Source organism: Blennius ocellaris, assembly GCF_963422515.1.
Source record: "Blennius ocellaris genome assembly, contig: SCAFFOLD_95, whole genome shotgun sequence".
Classification (NCBI taxonomy): Eukaryota; Metazoa; Chordata; class Actinopteri; order Blenniiformes; family Blenniidae; genus Blennius; species Blennius ocellaris.
In genome coordinates this window covers 101201-119601 of record NW_027662121.1, presented here as the reverse complement: position 1 = coordinate 119601, position 18401 = coordinate 101201, and the positions used below count along the sequence as shown (strand labels likewise).

Below are 18401 nucleotides of genomic sequence, written 5' to 3'. Positions count from 1 at the left end.
GTTGTTCTTATTAGGAGAAAGTTGATTATTGAGGTTTAACTTGATTATGAGTCTTTAAAAACCTCCAACATGCAAACTGAACATATGACGAGCAGAAGTGAGTTTTATTTACATTATTGAGAAATAATCCAATTAGTGCTGAGTGCACACACACACACACACACACACACACACACACACACACACACACACACACACACACACACACACACACACACACACACACACACACACACACACACACACACACACACAGTGGTCACTGACTCAGTGTTTAATTGTGTTTCTGTAATAAACAAAGTGAAAGTTAATTTTCTTCCTATTTTGAACCAAATCTTGGATTTTCTTTATTCTGTTGATTAAAAACTTTATTTCTTTTCGTTTCAAATTAACAATCTGACTTTTAATCTGGTGAATCCCGTTACATTTTTTTTCTAAAGCTCAATAAACTTTGATGTTTGAACATTGTTTTCATCATCAAAGTAAATATTTCCTCACATAGTTTTTTTGGCTGCAGAGTTTAAATGATGTTTAACTTTAATAATCTGAGCGCCGGTTCTGTCGTCAGGCCTGTTGCCATGGAAACGTGTGAGGAAGTGAAGCGGTGCAATCCTGTCACGCCGCCGCCACTTCCTGTTTGGCGTGGATCCGGACCTGGAGGACGGCGGGTCTCGTCTGGCGGCGGCGCGGCGGGATTGACGGTTTGGGGGGGTGAGGGGGGGGGGGGGGGGGTGAGAGGGGGGGCAGTAGGACCCTGGGGAGGTCACAGGTCCTGCTCGTGCATCTGCTGCTGCATCTTCTGGAGCATCTGCTGCATCCGCCGGAGCTGCAGGACACGGAGACATGGGGACATGGAGACATGAGACACGGAGACATGAAGGCATGGAGACAGGAGACATGAGACACAGAGACATGAGACATGAAGGTACGGAGACAGGAGACATGAAGGCATGGAGACAGGAGACATGAGACACAGAGACATGAAGGCATGGAGACAGGAGACATGAGACACAGAGACATGAAGGCACGCAGACATGAGACATGGAGACATGAGACACAGAGACATGAAGGCATGGAGACAGGAGACATGAGACACAGAGACATGAGACATGAAGGTACGGAGACAGGAGACATGAAGGCATGGAGACAGGAGACATGAGACACAGAGACATGAAGGCATGGAGACACGGAGACATGAAGGCACGGAGACATGAGACACAGAGACATGAGACATGGAGACATGAAGGTACGGAGACAGGAGACATGGAGACATGGAGACATGAAGGCATGGAGACAGGAGACATGAGACACAGAGACATGAAGGCATGGAGACACGGAGACATGGGGACACGGAGACATGAGACACAAAGATATGGAGACATGAGACACGGAGACATGAAGGCACGCAGACATGAGACATGGAGACATGAGACACAGAGACATGAGACATGAAGGTACGGAGACAGGAGACATGAGACATGGAGACATGAAGGCATGGAGACAGGAGACATGAGACACAGAGACATGAAGGCATGGAGACACGGAGACATGGGGACATGAAGGCATGGAGACATGAGACATGGAGACACGGAGACATGAGACATGGAGACATGAAGGCACGGAGACATGAGACACGGAGACATGGAGACATGAGACATGGAGACATGAAGGTACGGAGACAGGAGACATGGAGACATGAGACACAGAGACATGAAGGCATGGAGACATGGAGACATGGGGACACGGAGACATGAGACACAAAGATATGGAGACATGAGACACGGAGACATGGGGACGCGGAGACATGACACACAAAGATATGGAGACACGAGACATGGAGACATGGGGACAGGAGACATGGGGACATGAGACACGGAGACATGGAGACATGGAGACATTGAGACATGGAGACATGGGGACACGGGGACAGGAGACATGGGGACATGAGACACGGAGACATGGAGACATGGAGACATGGGAACACGGGGTGACGCCGCGGTGGGTCGTGGGCACGGCGGCGTGGCGTAGCCCCGCCCACTCACCTCCTCGTCTTTCTTCTTGATGAGCTTCTCCGTCTCCACGTCGGGCGCCGCCAGCGGCAGCAGGGGAATCGGACTCTCAACCCGCTGCTCCGCGTTCATCTTGCTGCAGGACGAGACGCGCTAGCGTCAGTCTGAAGCTAGGCTAGGCTGCTAGCTGCTCCAATAACTAGTCCAACTAGTCCACTGACTAGTCCACAAACTAGGCTACGAACTAGTCCACTAACTAGCCTAGCTAGTCTACTAGCTAGTCTACTAACTAGTAGACTAGCTAGTAGACTAACTAGTCCACTAACGAGTTTATAACCAGAACAGAAGTACCAAACAGTGTTGGGACATTTTCAGACGGTTGTATGCTGGCTGGGACGAGGACTCACCTGGTCTAGACTCACCTGGTCTGGACTCACCTGGTCTGGGCTCACCTGGTCTGGACTCACCTGGTCTGGACTTACCTGGTCTGACCTCACCTGGTCTAGACTCACCTGGTCTAGACTCACCTGGTCTGGACTCACCTGGTCTGACCTCACCTGGTCTGGACTCACCTGGTCTGGACTCACCTGGTCTGGACTCACCTGGTCATGGTCTGGATGCAGAGGGCCCGGTAGTTCTCGTAGTGACAGTCACTGGTTACGTCCTTCAGGTCGTTCATGTGAGTTCTGATCAACATCGTCCTCAGTTTGACGAAGTCGCAGTGAGACGGGTTCTCTACTGCACACACACACACACACACACAAGCATCAGTACACACACACACACACACACACACACACACACACACACATCAGTGCACACACACACAGACACAGACACAGACACACACTCACACTCACACTCACACTCACACACACACACACACACACACACACACACACACACACACACACACACACACACACACACACACACACACACCAGCATCAGTACACACACACACACACACACATACATACACACACACACACACACACAGACACACACACACACACCCACCCTCCACGACCCCCCAGGGGTAAAGCCTCCCCCGGACCCTCTGTCCTCTCGCCTCCACCACCGTGTTGCTGCCGATCACGGCGAACGGAGAACTCTCCTGTGGGTGAAAGTACTCCATTACTCCATTACTCCATTACTCCACTACTCCACTACATTACACCCCTCCCGAGGGGGCGGAGGTGATGGAGGTGACGGCGGTGATGGAGGTGAGGTGATGGAGGTGACGGCGGTGATGGAGGTGAGGTGACGGAGGTGACGGAGGTGATGGAGGTGATGGAGGTGAGGTGACGGAGGTGACGGAGGTGATGGAGGTGACGGAGGTGAGGTGACGGAGGTGATGGAGGTGACGGAGGTGAGGTGACGGAGGTGATGGAGGTGAGGTGACGGAGGTGATGGAGGTGACGGAGGTGAGGTGACGGAGGTGATGGAGGTGACGGAGGTGACGGAGGTGAGGTGACGGAGGTGATGGAGGTGAGGTGACGGAGGTGATGGAGGTGACGGAGGTGAGGTGACGGAGGTGAGGTGACGGAGGTGATGGAGGTGAGGTGACGGAGGTGATGGAGGTGACGGAGGTGATGGAGGTGAGGTGACGGAGGTGATGGAGGTGACGGAGGTGAGGTGACGGAGGTGAGGTGACGGAGGTGATGGAGGTGAGGTGACGGAGGTGATGGAGGTGACGGAGGTGAGGTGATGGAGGTGAGGTGACGGCGGTGATGGAGGTGAGGTGACGGAGGTGACGGAGGTGACGGAGGCGATGGAGGTGACGGAGGTGAGGTGACGGAGGTGATGGAGGTGAGGTGACGGAGGTGATGGAGGTGGCGGAGGTGAGGTGACGGAGGTGACGGAGGTGAGGTGACAGAGGTGATGGAGGTGAGGTGACAGAGGTGATAGAGATGACGGAGGTGACGGAGGGCGGGTGGAGCAGCGGTGGAGAAGCACCTTCAGCTCTTTGTCCTGCTGCTTGAACTCCTCGTCCTCGTCGGAGTCGCAGTCGGGGAACTGATAGACCTTGATGGAGCTCCTGTCGATCTCCTCCCGCAGCTACACACACACACACACACACACACACACACACACACACACACACACACACACACACACTCCTAGTAATCTGCAGCTTCCATGGATGAGCCACAACATTAAGACCACCCCGGTTGGTTATCAGGTGTGACGTTCTGGACTGGTCTGGAGCTGGACTGGTTCCAAACTGGTTTTGGACTAGTTGACTGGGTTTAAGGCTGGTTCCAAACTGGGTTTGGACTCGTTGACTGGTTTTGGACTCGTTGACTGGGTTTGGACTCGTTTTCTGGACCAGTCTGACTCCTGACCTGGTTTCGGGCCGAGCCGCTCGTCGGCGTTCGGCCCTTCAGCTGCCAGGGGTCATAATGTTGTGGCTCTGCTTCGTGACGAGCAGCCAGTGGCTGACGGAGGTCAAAGGTCGTGAGGTCAAAGGTCGTGAGGTCGAAGGTCGTGAGGTCAAAGGTCACGAGGTCTCACCCGCTCCCTCAGCTTCCTGATCTCCAGCGGCGTGAGGCAGTCGGCCTTCGCGATGAGAGGAACCACGTTGACTTTGTCCTGCAGCGCCTTCATGAACTCCACGTCGACGGGGCGGAGCCTGTAGAGCAGCCCAGGGTCAGGGTGTGTGTGTGTGTGTGTGTGTGTGTGTGTGTGTGTGTGTGTGTGTATGTGTGTGTGTGTGTGTGTTACCCGTGTCCAAACGGGGGGGACGAAGTAGAGGCAGCAGTGGACCCGGTTGTCCTGGATGTTCTTCCTGTTGAGGCCGCTCTCGTCTCTGAAGTACTGCTCGAACTGCTGCTCGATGTAGTCGGTGACGGGGCGCCAGCTGGAGGACGTTCACCAAACTACGTCAAACTACCAGACCGACGTTCACCAAACTACGTCAAACCACCGGACCGACGTTCACCAAACTACGTCAAACTACCGGACCGACGGTCACCAAACTACGTCAAAGTACCGGACCGACGTTCACCAGACATTCACCAAACTACAGGACCAACGTTCCCGAGAAGTACACCAAACTACAGGACCAACATTCCCTAGAAATTCACCAAACTACCAGACCAACGTTCACCAGACATTCACCAAACTACAGGACCAACGTTCCCGAGAAGTACACCAAACTACAGGACCAACATTCCCTAGAAGTACACCAAACTACAGGACCAACATTGACCAGAAATTCACCAAACTACAGGACCAACGTTCCCTAGAAATTCACCAAACTACAGGACCAACGTTCCCTAGAAATTCACCAAACTACAGGACCAACGTTCCCTAGAAGTACACAAAACTACAGGATTAACATTCCTTAGAAATTCACCAAACTACAGGACCAACGTTCCCTAGATGTTCACCAAACTACAGGACCAACGTTCCCTCAAAATACGTCAAACTACAGGACCAACCTTCCCTCAAAATACACCAAACTACAGGACCAACATTTCACCAAACTACGTCAAACTACAGGACCAACCTTCCCTAGAAGTACACCAAAGTACAGGACCAACCTTCCCTAGAAGTACACCAAACTACAGGACTAACATTCCTTAGAAATTCACCAAACTACAGGACCAACATTCCCTCAAAATACACCAAACTACAGGACTAACATTCCTTAGAAATTCACCAAACTACAGGACCAACATTTCACCAAACTACGTCAAACTACAGGACCAACCTTCCCTAGAAGTACACCAAAGTACAGGACCAACCTTCCCTAGAAGTACACCAAACTACAGGACTAACATTCCTTAGAAATTCACCAAACTACAGGACCAACGTTCCCTCAAAATACACCAAACTACAGGACCAACGTTTCACCAAACTACGTCAAACTACAGGACCAACCTTCCCTAGAAGTACACCAAACTACAGGACCAACGTTCCCTCAAAATACACCAAACTACAGGACCAACGTTCCCTCAAAATACACCAAACTACAGGACCAACGTTTCACCAAACTACGTCAAACTACAGGACCAACCTTCCCTAGAAATACACTAAACTACAGGACCAACATTCCCTCAAAATACACCAAACTACAGGACCAACATTCACCAAACTACAGGACCAACGTTCCCTAGAAGTACACCAAACTACAGGACCAACGTTCCCTAGAAATACACCAAACTACAGGACCAACGTTCCCTCAAAATACACCAAACTACAGGACCAACATTCACCAAACTACAGGACCAACCTTCCCTAGAAGTACACCAAACTACAGGACCAATGTTCCCTCAAAATACACCAAACTACAGGACCAACCTTCCCTAGAAGTACACCAAACTACAGGACCAACCTTCCCTCAAAATACACCAAACTACAGGACTAACATTCCTTAGAAATTCACCAAACTACAGGACCAACATTTCACCAAACTACGTCAAACTACAGGACCAACCTTCCCTAGAAGTACACCAAAGTACAGGACCAACCATCCCTAGAAGTACACCAAACTACAGGACTAACATTCCTTAGAAATTCACCAAACTACAGGACCAACGTTCCCTCAAAATACACCAAACTACAGGACCACCGTTTCACCAAACTACGTCAAACTACAGGACCAACCTTCCCTAGAAGTACACCAAACTACAGGACCAACGTTCCCTCAAAATACACCAAACTACAGGACCAACGTTCCCTCAAAATACACCAAACTACAGGACCAACGTTTCACCAAACTACGTCAAACTACAGGACCAACCTTCCCTAGAAATACACTAAACTACAGGACCAACGTTCCCTCAAAATACACCAAACTACAGGACCAACATTCACCAAACTACAGGACCAACGTTCCCTAGAAGTACACCAAACTACAGGACCAACGTTCCCTAGAAATACACCAAACTACAGGACCAACGTTCCCTCAAAATACACCAAACTACAGGACCAACATTCACCAAACTACAGGACCAACCTTCCCTAGAAGTACACCAAACTACAGGACCAACGTTCCCTCAAAATACACCAAACTACAGGACCAACCTTCCCTAGAAGTACACCAAACTACAGGACCAACGTTCCCCAGCAGTCCACCAAACTCCAGGCGCGTAGTTGAGACGTGTCCTCACCACTCGGTGTTGTTGACGGCGTCCCCGAACCCCGGCGTGTCCACGATGGTGAGCTTGAGCTTCACGCCCTTCTCCTCGATGTCCACCGTGTGCTTGGTGATCTCCACCGTCTGCTGGATCCGCTCTGCGGGGGGCGACGACAAGAACGCCCGCGGTCCGTCACCATGGCGACGGCGGCGGAGGCGTCCGATTGGCCGAAACACTCACCTTCAGCGTTCAGCAGCTTCCGGTCTTTGTGCAGGTCGGTGAGGAAGAGGCTGTTCACCAGGGTGGACTTACCCAGACCGGACTCCCCTGACACACACACACACACACACACACACACACACACACACACACACACACACACACACACACACACACACACACACACACACACACACCGATCAGTCGTCTTGACGGGTCGTTAACAGACTCGGATGTTCAGGCTAATTTATTCCTCGTTAAGCGGCGCGGAGCTTCTGGTGACTCATCGGAGGAGCCAGAGACGGGAGACGGGAGACGGGAGACGGGAGAAGAGAGGAGGCGTGAAGACGAAGCCGCTGAGACCAGGACATCCTGTCTCCGTCGCCCGAGACAAAAAAATCTGCATCCCGAACGCCAGGGGAACTACATGTAGTTCACCACATGTAGTTCACCTGCCAGGCCTGGTGGCGGCGCTGCGACGCGACACGGAGCATGACGGACCACCTGGAGCAGGTGGTCCGTCATGCTAGTGTTGTTAATGACGTCAAGGAGAGGGGGGCGGGGCGAGAGTTGGAGAGGCGGGGCTAGAGGTCGGGAGAAGTGGCTCAATGTCGAGGGGGCGGGACTAGAGGTCGAGAGGCATGGCTAGAGGTGGAGAGGCGTGGTTAGAGGTGGAGAGGCGTGGTTAGAGGTGGAGGGGGCGGGGCTAGAGGTCGGAGAGGCGTGGGTAGAGGTGGAGAGGCGGGGCTAGAGGTCGAGAGGCGTGGGTAGAGGTGGAGAGGCGGGGCTAGAGGTCGAGAGGCGTGGGTAGAGGTGGAGAGGCGGGGCTAGAGGTCGAGAGGCAGAGCTAGAGGTGGGGCTAGAGGTGGAGAGGCGGGGCTAGAGGTCGAGGGGGCGTGGCTAGAAGTGGAGAGGTGGGGCTAGAGGTCAAGAGGGCGTGGGTAGAGGTGGAGAGGCGGGGCTAGAGGTCAAGAGGCGGAGCTAGAGGTGGGGCTAGAGGTGGAGAGGCGGGGCTAGAGGTCGAGGGGGCGTGGCTAGAAGTGGAGAGTGGAGAGGTGGGGCTAGAGGTCAAGAGCGCGTGGGTAGAGGTGGAGAGGTGGGGCTAGAGGTCAAGAGGGCGTGGGTAGAGGTGGAGAGGCGGGGCTAGAGGTCGAGAGGCGGAGCTAGAGGTGGGGCTAGAGGTGGAGAGGCGGGGCTAGAGGTCGAGGGGGCGTGGCTAGAAGTGGAGAGGTGGGGCTAGAGGTCGAGAGGGCGGGGCTAGAAGTGGAGAGGTGGGGCTAGAGGTCGAGGGGGCGGGGCTAGTGGTCGAGAGGGCGTGGCCATGACGTCGTCTCCAGCTAACGTTCGTCTCGTCCATCCACACGGGGTTTTCTAACTCCTCCACTCTGGAACTCGTTTAAGAAAGGTTCCTAAAAACAATGTGACCAGGGAAGATAACCAGGGAGGGTGGGTGACCTGGTGACCCGATAACCAGGGAGGGTGGGTGACCTGGTGACCCGATAACCAGAGAAGATAACCAGGGAGGGTGGGTGACCTGGTCACCCGATAACCAGGGAAGATAACCAGGGAGGGTGGGTGACCTGGTGACCCGATAACCAGGGAAGGTAACCAGGGAGGGTGGGTGACCTGGTGACCCGATAACCAGGGAAGGTAACCAGGGAGGGTGGGTGACCTGGTGACCCGATAACCAGGGAAGATAACCAGGGAGGGTGGGTGACCTGGTGACCCGATAACCAGGGAAGATAACCAGGGAGGGTGGGTGACCTGGTGACCCGATAACCAGGGAAGATAACCAGGGAGGGTGGGTGACCTGGTGACCCGATAACCAGGGAAGATAACCAGGGAGGGTGGGTGACCTGGTGACCCGATAACAGGGAGGGTGGGTGACCTGGTGACCCGATAACCAGGGAGGGTGGGTGACCCGCCGCTCACCTGCCACCATGAGCGTGAACTCGAAGCCTTTCTTCACCGACTTCCTGTGCAGCTGGTTGGGAAGAGTGGCGAAGCCTACGTACTCTTTCTCCTGGAGGAGAGGAGGAGGAGGAGGAGGAGGAAGAGGAGGAGGAAGAGGAGGAGGAGAGGAGGAAGAGGAGGAGAGGAGAGGAGGAGGAGGAAGAGGAGGAGAGGAAGAGAGGAAGAGAGGAAGAGAGGAGGAGGAGGAGGAGGAGGAGGAGGAGGAGGAGAGGAGGAAGAGGAGGAGAGGAGAGGAGGAAGAGGAGGAAGAGGAGGAGGAGGAGGAGAGGAGGAGGAGGAGGAGAGGAGGAGGAGAGGAAGAGAGGAGGAGGAGGAGGAGAGGAGAGGAGGAGGAGGAAGAGGAGGAGAGGAGAGGAGGAGGAGGAGGAAGAGGAGGAGGAGAGGAGGAAGAGGAGGAGAGGAGAGGAGGAGGAGGAGGAGGAGAGGAAGAGAGGAAGAGAGGAAGAGAGGAGGAGGAGGAGGAGGAGAGGAGAGGAGGAGAGGAGGAGAGGAGAGGAGGAGGAGGAAGAGGAGGAAGAGGAGGAGGAGGAGGAGAGGAGGAGGAGAGGAGGAGGAGGAGGAGGAGAGGAGGAGGAGAGGAAGAGAGGAGGAGGAGGAGGAGAGGAGAGGAGGAGGAGGAAGAGGAGGAGAGGAGGAGGAGGAGGAAGAGGAGGAGGAGAGGAGGAAGAGGAGGAGAGGAGAGGAGGAGGAGGAAGAGGAGGAGAGGAGAGGAGGAGGAGGAAGAGAGGAAAAGAGGAAGAGAGGAGGAGGAGGAGGAGGAGGAGGAGGAGGAGGAGAGGAGGAAGAGGAGGAGAGGAGAGGAGGAGGAGGAAGAGGAGGAAGAGGAGGAGGAGGAGGAGAGGAGGAGGAGGAGGAGAGGAGGAGGAGAGGAAGAGAGGAGGAGGAGGAGGAGAGGAGAGGAGGAGGAGGAAGAGGAAGAGGAGGAGAGGAGAGGAGGAGGAGGAGAGGAAGAGAGGAAGAGAGGAAGAGAGGAGGAGGAGGAGGAGGAGGAGGAGAGGAGGAGAGGAGAGGAGGAGGAGGAAGAGGAGGAAGAGGAGGAGGAGGAGGAGAGGAGGAGGAGGAGGAGAGGAGGAGGAGAGGAAGAGAGGAGGAGGAGGAGGAGGAGGAGGAGGAGGAGGAGGAGGAGGAGGAGGAGGAGGAAGAGAGGAGGAGGAGGAGAGGAAGAGAGGAGGAGGAGGAGGAGAGGAAGAGAGGAGGAGGAGGAGGAGAGGAAGAGAGTAGGAGGAGTAGGAGGAGGAGAGGAGGAGGAGAGGAAGAGAGGAGGTGGGAGGAGGAGGAGGAGGAGGAGGAGAGGAGTGAGGAGGTGGAGGAGGAGAGGAGGAGGAGGAAGAGGAGGAGGAGGAAGAGGAGGAGGAGAGGAGAGAGGAGGAGGAGGAGGAGAGGAGGAGGAGGAGAGGAGGAGGAAGATGTGAGGGTGTGACGTCTTCATCATGCTTCATGTTTTATAGAGCGGTGGTGCCCCGAGCAGCTCTGTGGTTCATAATACAGGAGGGGGAGGGGGGCTAAACCACACAGATGGTGTGTGTGTGTGTGTGTGTGTGTGTGTGTGTGTGTGTGTGTGTGTGTGTGTGTGTGTGTGTGTGTGTGTGTGTGTGTGTTTGCGCCCCTCAAACATTTATACTTAAGGATGCAACAACCTTTTAATGCTAAATCTATGCGGAATGCATTAGCTGAGGAGAGCAGTGTGTGTGTGTGTGTGTGTGTGTGTGTGTGTGTGTGTGTGTGTGTGTGTGTGTGTGTGTGTGTGTGTGTGTGTGTGACCAACCAGCATTGTGAATGGCGACTCTGATGCTGATATACATTAAAGGGAATACAGTAGTTACTGATTACTTTAAAGTAACTAAATTACAGTTACTGAACATTGAGTGAAGTCATTATTTCAACCGTACATGACAACAGGAGGAGCTGGAAGTAATCAGTTACTTCAATATTTTACCCAGTAACTGACTGACTGCAGGGATTACTAATAAAAACTAATAACACCAGATTATAGAGCATCTTCCCCCTCTAACACCAGATTATAGAGCATCTTCCTCCTCTAATCCAGATTATACAGCATCTTCCTCCTCTAACACCAGATTATAGAGCATCTTCCTTCTCTAATCCAGATTATAGAGCATCTTCCTCCTCTAACACCAGATTAAAGAGCATCTTCCTCCTCTAACACCAGATTATAGAGCATCTTCCTCCTCTAATCCAGATTATAGAGCATCTTCGTCCTCTAACCCAGATTATAGAGCATCTTCCTCCTCTAACACCAGATTATAGAGCATCTTCCTCCTCTAACACCAGGTTATAGAGCATCTTCCTCCTCTAACACCAGATTATAGAGCATCTTCCTCCTCTAATCCAGATTATAGAGCATCTTCCCCCTCTAACACCAGATTATAGAGCATCTTCCTCCTCTAATCCAGATTATAGAGCATCTTCCTTCTCTAATCCAGATTATAGAGCATCTTCCTTCTCTAATCCAGATTATAGAGCATCTTCCTCCTCTAACACCAGATTATAGAGCATCTTCCTCCTCTAACACCAGGTCATAGAGCATCTTCCTCCTCTAACACCAGATTAAAGAGCATCTTCCTCCTCTAACACCAGATTATAGAGCATCTTCCTCCTCTAATCCAGATTATAGAGCATCCTCCTCCTCTAATCCAGATTATACAGCATCTTCCTCCTCAAACATCAGATTATAGAGCATCTTCCTCCTCTAACACCAGATTATAGAGCATCTTCCTCCTCTAACACCATATTATAGAGCATCTTCCTCCTCTAACACCAGATTATAGTGCATCTTCCCCCTCTAACACCAGATTATAGAGCATCTTCCCCCTCTAACACCAGATTATAGAGCATCTTCCTCCTCTATTCCAGATTATACAGCATCTTCCTCGTCTAATCCAGATCATAGAGCATCTTCCTCCTCTAACACCAGATTATAGAGCATCTTCCTCCTCTAACATCAGATTATAGAGCATCTTCCTCCTCTAACACCAGATTATAGAGCATCTTCCTTCTCTAACACCAGATTATAGAGCATCTTCCTTTAACACCAGATTATAGAGCATCCTCCTTCTCTAACACCAGATTATAGAGCATCTTCCTTCTCTAACACCAGATTATAGAGCATCTTCCTCCTCTAACACCAGATTATAGAGCATCTTCCTCCTCTAACACCAGATTATAGAGCATCTTCCTCCTCTAACATCCAGATTATATTGGACATTAACAACACAGTAAATACGTTGCTTGATAAAGTTATCTTTGGTAAAATTAATTGAAAAAGTAACTATTGAATGTAATCAGTAACTATAACAACGGCAGCACAATAACGAAACAACTGAATTGAAAGCAGCTTCACAGCTGGAACAATCCTCTTAATCCACACCAGATTAGGATTACATCCTAAACTTCAGGGAGGAAACATATTGTTGACACGGCAACCAATTAGAACACACACACACACACACACACACACACACACACACACACACACACACACACACACACACACACACACACACACACACACACACACACACACACTGGAGCCAGATTATCTTCCAGAAATAAACTTATTCAGGTTCTAATAAACTATTTATCGTTTGATTATTATTATTATCATTATTATTATAATATTTATGTATTTATTATTTATCTATTTAGATTTCTGTGTTTTTAATTCTTACCTCCACGTCTTGTCGAGCCGGAAGTCCAGTCCAGCAGAGCAGCAACACACACACACACACACACACACACACACACACACACACACACACACACAGTGGATATAAAGACACACACACCCACACACATACAGTGGACACACACACACACACACACAGCAGAAATTAATTAAAATGATCAGTACATTCAATCCAGCTGTGACGCACACGTGCACGCGCTCACCTGTCCGGGGCGCGCGGCTCCGGTACCGGCTGTTGGCCGTCATGTCGGCTCTGCCCGCTGATGGAGACTGCAGACTGAGAGGGGGGGGGTTGCGGACATGCGCAGTAGCTCCCCGCCGAGGAAAGGAAACAAGACAAAAACCCATCGTGCACGCGCTCGAAGCACATGCGCGCTCACGGTTATTCCCACCGTGTTTATTGTTCGAATGAAAAAAAAAAAAAAACCCCAGAAGGAAACAAAAAAAAAAAACAAGGGCGCAGTTCAGGTGAAGCTCCAGCGGGGGGCGCTGGAGACCAACTGCTGGTACACTGGTGCTGGAATCCAGAATCCAAAGGACCCCAACTGGATAAGATCAAAGATAAATAAGTGATCAAAGATCAAAGATAAATAAGCGAGAAAGATAGAAAGAAGAAGAAACAAGAGAGACACTTTGACTCAAATCAGACTTTATTTAGTTTTTTAGTTTTTTTCAGTTTTTGTGGAGACATCAGTCCGTGTGTGTGGGGTGGGGGGGGTCTAGGTGGTCTGGGGGGGGGGGGTCTACTGGGTCATCTGGGCCTCCATGGCCTGGGCCGCCCACTCCGGCGCCGCCTGCCGGATCTTCTCCAGCAGGTTGTTCACCTGGAAGCACAGAGACTGGATCTGCTTGTCCCACGTGGGCAGCGGCTCCCGGGCTGCAGACACAGAGACCAGGGGGGGTCAGACATGAGGCCCTGCCCACCTGGCAAAGGGCCACACTCAGGCCCCGCCCCCCCCCCCCCCAATCACAACCAGGTTCCTGTCACCATGGTGACTGTCCCATCATCCTCACGGTTTTTTTTTTTTGGAGCCCGAAAAGTAGATTAGCTGTAACCGACGATGTCACGGCCACGCCTCTCCACCTCTAGCCACGCCCTCGAACTCGACCCCGCCCCCTCTCCATCTCTAGCCCCGCCTCTCCAACTCTAGTCCCACTTCTCACCCCGCCTCTCCTTCTAACCCCGCGTCTCCACCTCTAGCCCCGCCCCCTCTCCGCCTCTAGCCCCGCCCCTCCACCTCTAGCCCCGTCCCTCTCCACCTCTAGTCCCACTTCTCACTCCGCCTCTCCTTCTAGCCCCGCGTCTCCACCTCTACCCTGCCCCCTCTCCACCTCTAACCCCGCCTCCCGACCTCTAGTCCCGCCTCTCCAGCTCTAGTCCCACTTCTCGCCCCACATCTCCACCTCTAGCTCCGCCTATCAACCTCTAGCCCCGCCTCCCGACCTCTAGCCCCACCCCCTCTCCGTGATGTCATGAATAGCAGTGTGTGTGTGTTCTGATCCCACAGTTTGAGTCTCGGGTCTCGTTTACAGAAAACGGAGCTCAAAATTATTGAAAGTGCAACTTTTTGAAAACGCCGTCTCCGTGGCGACGGAGGAAACTTGACCAGTAGTTCTGCACATGCTCAGTAGGGTCAGTCGGAGGACGACGTTTCCTCTGGTCTCACGACTCCCAGTCTTTATCCTGCTGGACCTGGTGCTTTTATTTTGACAGTCACCGTAATAACAATCCAACCGGCTGGTCTGTTGAGAGCTCATTGTGCTCTGCTGTGTGTGTGTGTGTGTGTGTGTGTGTGTGTGTGTGTGTGTGTGTGTGTGTGTGTGTGTGTGTGTGCTCTCAGTACTAAAACTCACAACAGCACCAACTAGTGGCCCAACATGAAAATTACATTGTTTTCATGGTTTCCCTTGTTTCTGCGTAAATTTAAATCATTTTTTGTTTTTTTTAGCAACTGTGATTAGACACACACACACACACACACACACACACACACACACACACACACACACACACACACACACACACACACACACACACACACACACACTTACTTTCAAAGTGCACTATGCCGTCAATCTGGTCGATGAAGCCGTTCATCCGTCCTTCTGTGATCATCTGAGAGGCAATCTTCTCTGCCTGGACACACACACACACACACACACACACACACACACACACACACACACACACACACACACACACACACACACACACACACACACACACACACACACACACACACACACACACACACACACACACACACACACAATATATACAAAGTTGCTTAATCCGTGCCCTGCAGCGATTGGTTAAAGGTGCAGGGGGGCGGGGCCACCTTGGCGGGGGGGATCTCCAGCAGCGCCCCCAGCTCCTCGAAGGTGATGTTGTTGTAAAGTTTGCTGGCCGACAGCAGGTTGTGTTCGATTACGGCTCGGTCCAGGATGCTGGAGCCTGGAGGGCAAACAGGAAGTGACCGTGACAAACCGGAAGTGACCGTGAACAACAGGAAGTGACCGTGAACAACAGGAAGTGACAAATAGGAAGTCGCCATAACAAACAGGAAGTCACCGCAACAAACAGGAAGTCGCCGTAAAAGAGGAAGTCACCGTGACCAACAGGAAGTCGCCGCAACAAACAGGAAGTCGCCAAAACAAACAGGAAGTCACCGTAACAAACAGGAAGTCGCCGCGACAAACAGGAAGTCGCCGTGACAAACAGGAAGTCGCCATGACAAACAGGAAGTCGCCGTAACAAACAGGAAGTCGCCGCAACAAACAGGAAGTCACCATAACAAACAGGAAGTCGCCGCAACAAACAGGAAGTCGCCGCAACAAACAGGAAGTCGCCAAAACAAACAGGAAGTCACCGGAAAAGAGGAAGTCACCGTAACAAACAGGAAGTCGCCGCGACAAACAGGAAGTCGCCGTGACAAACAGGAAGTCGCCGTAACAAACAGGAAGTCGCCGCAACAAACAGGAAGTCGCCATAACAAACAGGAAGTCGCCGCGACAAACAGGAAGTCACCGCGACAAACAGGAAGTCGCCAAGACAAACAGGAAGTCGCCAAGACAAACAGGAAGTCGCCATGACAAACAGGAAGTCGCCATGACAAACAGGAAGTCGCCATGACAAACAGGAAGTCACTGCAACAAATAGGAAGTTGCCGTAACAAACAGGAAGTCACTGCAACAAACAGGAAGTTGCCGTGACAAACAGGAAGTCACTGCAACAAACAGGAAGTCACCGTAACAAACAGGAAGTCAATGCAACAAACAGGAAGTCAATGCAACAAACAGGAAGTCGCCGTGACAAACAGGAAGTCGCTGTAACAAACAGGAAGTGAACATTGACCACGACTCGTCTGGGTGGGACGTCTAGCATTAGCTTCTATCCACAGGACCTGTCAGTAGCATTAGCCTCCAAGGAAGTTCATAGCATAAAGAGAGCAACGTTTAGCAGACTGACGAGTTAGCACGCTAACCTCCACCCTCACCGTCAGCGGTGGTGGCCTTCTGGTGGGGCATTAGCATGGCGGCGAACTCCTGCAGCTGGTTCCCGCGGATGATCCGGTCCAGGTACATCTTCTCCAGGATGCCGTACGCCGCTAGCTGCTGACAGCGCTCGTCTTTAAACAGGGTCGCTAACATCCGAGAGCGCTGCTGCCCTGGAACACACACCGTCACACACCGCGGTTAGGAGTGTGTGTGTGTGTGTGTGTGCGTGTGTGTGTGTGTGTGTGTGTGTGTGTGGTACCCGCGGAGGCCAGGATGGTGCAGTTCAGCGCGTGTTTCAGAGCCTCCAGTCGTTCGCTCTCGTGGACGATGGATTTGTACGACAGCTCGTTGTATCGCTGCGCCGCCTCGATGAACTTCCTCCTGAAGTCCAGGACCCGGGCGTAGCACACCTGCACAGTAATCTGATTACTAACAACCCAGACACGGGTACACAGCAGTCTATTTGGCCAACATGATTACACCTTCAGTGTTAGCATCAGTTGAGCTAACGGTGAGCAAGGTCTTAGCATTCGCTGTGCTAACGTAGAAGAAAGTGGATATTGTGCGATTAGCACATTAGCATTCGCTGTGCTAACGTAGAAGAAAGTGGATATTGTGCGATTAGCACAATAGCATTCGCTGTGCTAACGTAGAAGAAAGTGGATATTGTGCGATTAGAACATTAGCATTCGCTGTGCTAACGTAGAAGAAAGTGGATATTGTGCGATTAGCACATTAGCATTCGCTGTGCTAACATAGAAGAAAGTGGATATTGTGCGATTAGCACATTAGCATTCGCTGTGCTAACGTAGAAGAAAGTGGATATTGTGCGACTAGCACATTAGCATTCGCTGTGCTAACGTAGAAGAAAGTGGATATTGTGCGATTAGCACATTAGCATCGTCTGTGCGAATGTGGGCGCTAAACGTAGGCTAATAGATGCTACAGCCTGGCTCCGCCCCCCCCCGGGACCTCTCGGTACCCAGCCTGCCCCCCCCCCCCCCCGGTACCTTGTAGTGGATCTGCAGCTGCTCGTTGGACGACTCGTTCTGCAGCAGCGAGGCCCGGTTGATGTAGGCCTCGGCCTGGACCGGGTCGTCGTCCTCCAGGTAGAGCCGGGCGATCTTCAGGTACGTGTCCAGCTTGTAGTCCACGTTGTACTGCCTGGGGGACCAGACGGACTCAGGTGAGCTGCTATTGGTTCACGGGGGTGGGTGGGCGGGGCTTAATCCGGACGGGGCCTGTTTCCACGGCAACGACTTCAAATATAGACAGTTCCTCCAGGATATAGATGGATGGATGGATGGATAATTGTCTTGTTGCAGCAATCTGGTACATACGAATATTATATAATACAATAGAATAGTAATAAAAGTAAAAAATAAAAATATCTGTGTATAAGACATAAAGTAAAACACAGAACGGAACATGGGCACTTAGAAATAAGACGAGATCAAAGCAAGATAATAAATAGTAAGGTGCAGTGGCAGAGCCATTAGAAGTAGGTATTATATAATAATAATAATAATAATACACATAATAACAATGTGTAATAGTGTATAATACTCGTGTATAGTACTACTAGTAATGGTAACAATAAAATAACAATATATATATATATATCAGTAATAATATTAATAATAATAATGATAGTAATAATAATAATAATACAGATAATAACAATGTGTAATAGTCCATAATACTCATGTATAGTACTACTAATAGTGGTCGCAATAATATAACAATAACAATATATATATATTTATATCAGTAATAATAATAATAATAATAATAACAATAATACAGATAATAACAATGTGTAATAGTGTAGAATACTCATGTATAGTACTACTAATAATGGTAGCAATAATATAAACTATATATATATATCAGTAATAATAATAATAA

The 18401-nt window shown here is 51.1% G+C and overlaps 2 protein-coding genes across 2 annotated transcripts in view; both read right to left on the bottom strand.

The window, feature by feature from the left end:
- Positions 1–763: 763 nt before the first annotated feature.
- On the bottom strand, positions 764–13241 carry LOC308148264 (septin-5-like; the record flags this gene model as incomplete). The annotated part of the gene is given in 12 exon segments (XM_080521709.1): positions 764–826; positions 2043–2145; positions 2612–2747; positions 3030–3126; positions 3969–4070; positions 4527–4644; positions 4737–4753; positions 4755–4872; positions 7130–7253; positions 7337–7423; positions 9248–9338; positions 13191–13241. Coding segments are annotated over 12 exon segments (1107 nt in total).
- A 397-nt stretch (positions 13242–13638) lies between these two features.
- The window catches only part of cops4 (COP9 constitutive photomorphogenic homolog subunit 4 (Arabidopsis)), a 7208-nt gene continuing 2445 nt past the window's right edge, over positions 13639–18401 (bottom strand). The window contains exons 3-8 of the mRNA XM_080521711.1: positions 17504–17657; positions 16753–16903; positions 16493–16663; positions 15335–15450; positions 15048–15132; positions 13639–13872 (exon numbers count right to left, since the gene is read on the bottom strand). Of these exons, the coding sequence (XP_080377837.1) occupies positions 13739–13872; positions 15048–15132; positions 15335–15450; positions 16493–16663; positions 16753–16903; positions 17504–17657 (811 nt within the window). The 3' untranslated portion in view covers positions 13639–13738. The remainder of the gene's footprint in view (positions 13873–15047; positions 15133–15334; positions 15451–16492; positions 16664–16752; positions 16904–17503; positions 17658–18401) is intronic.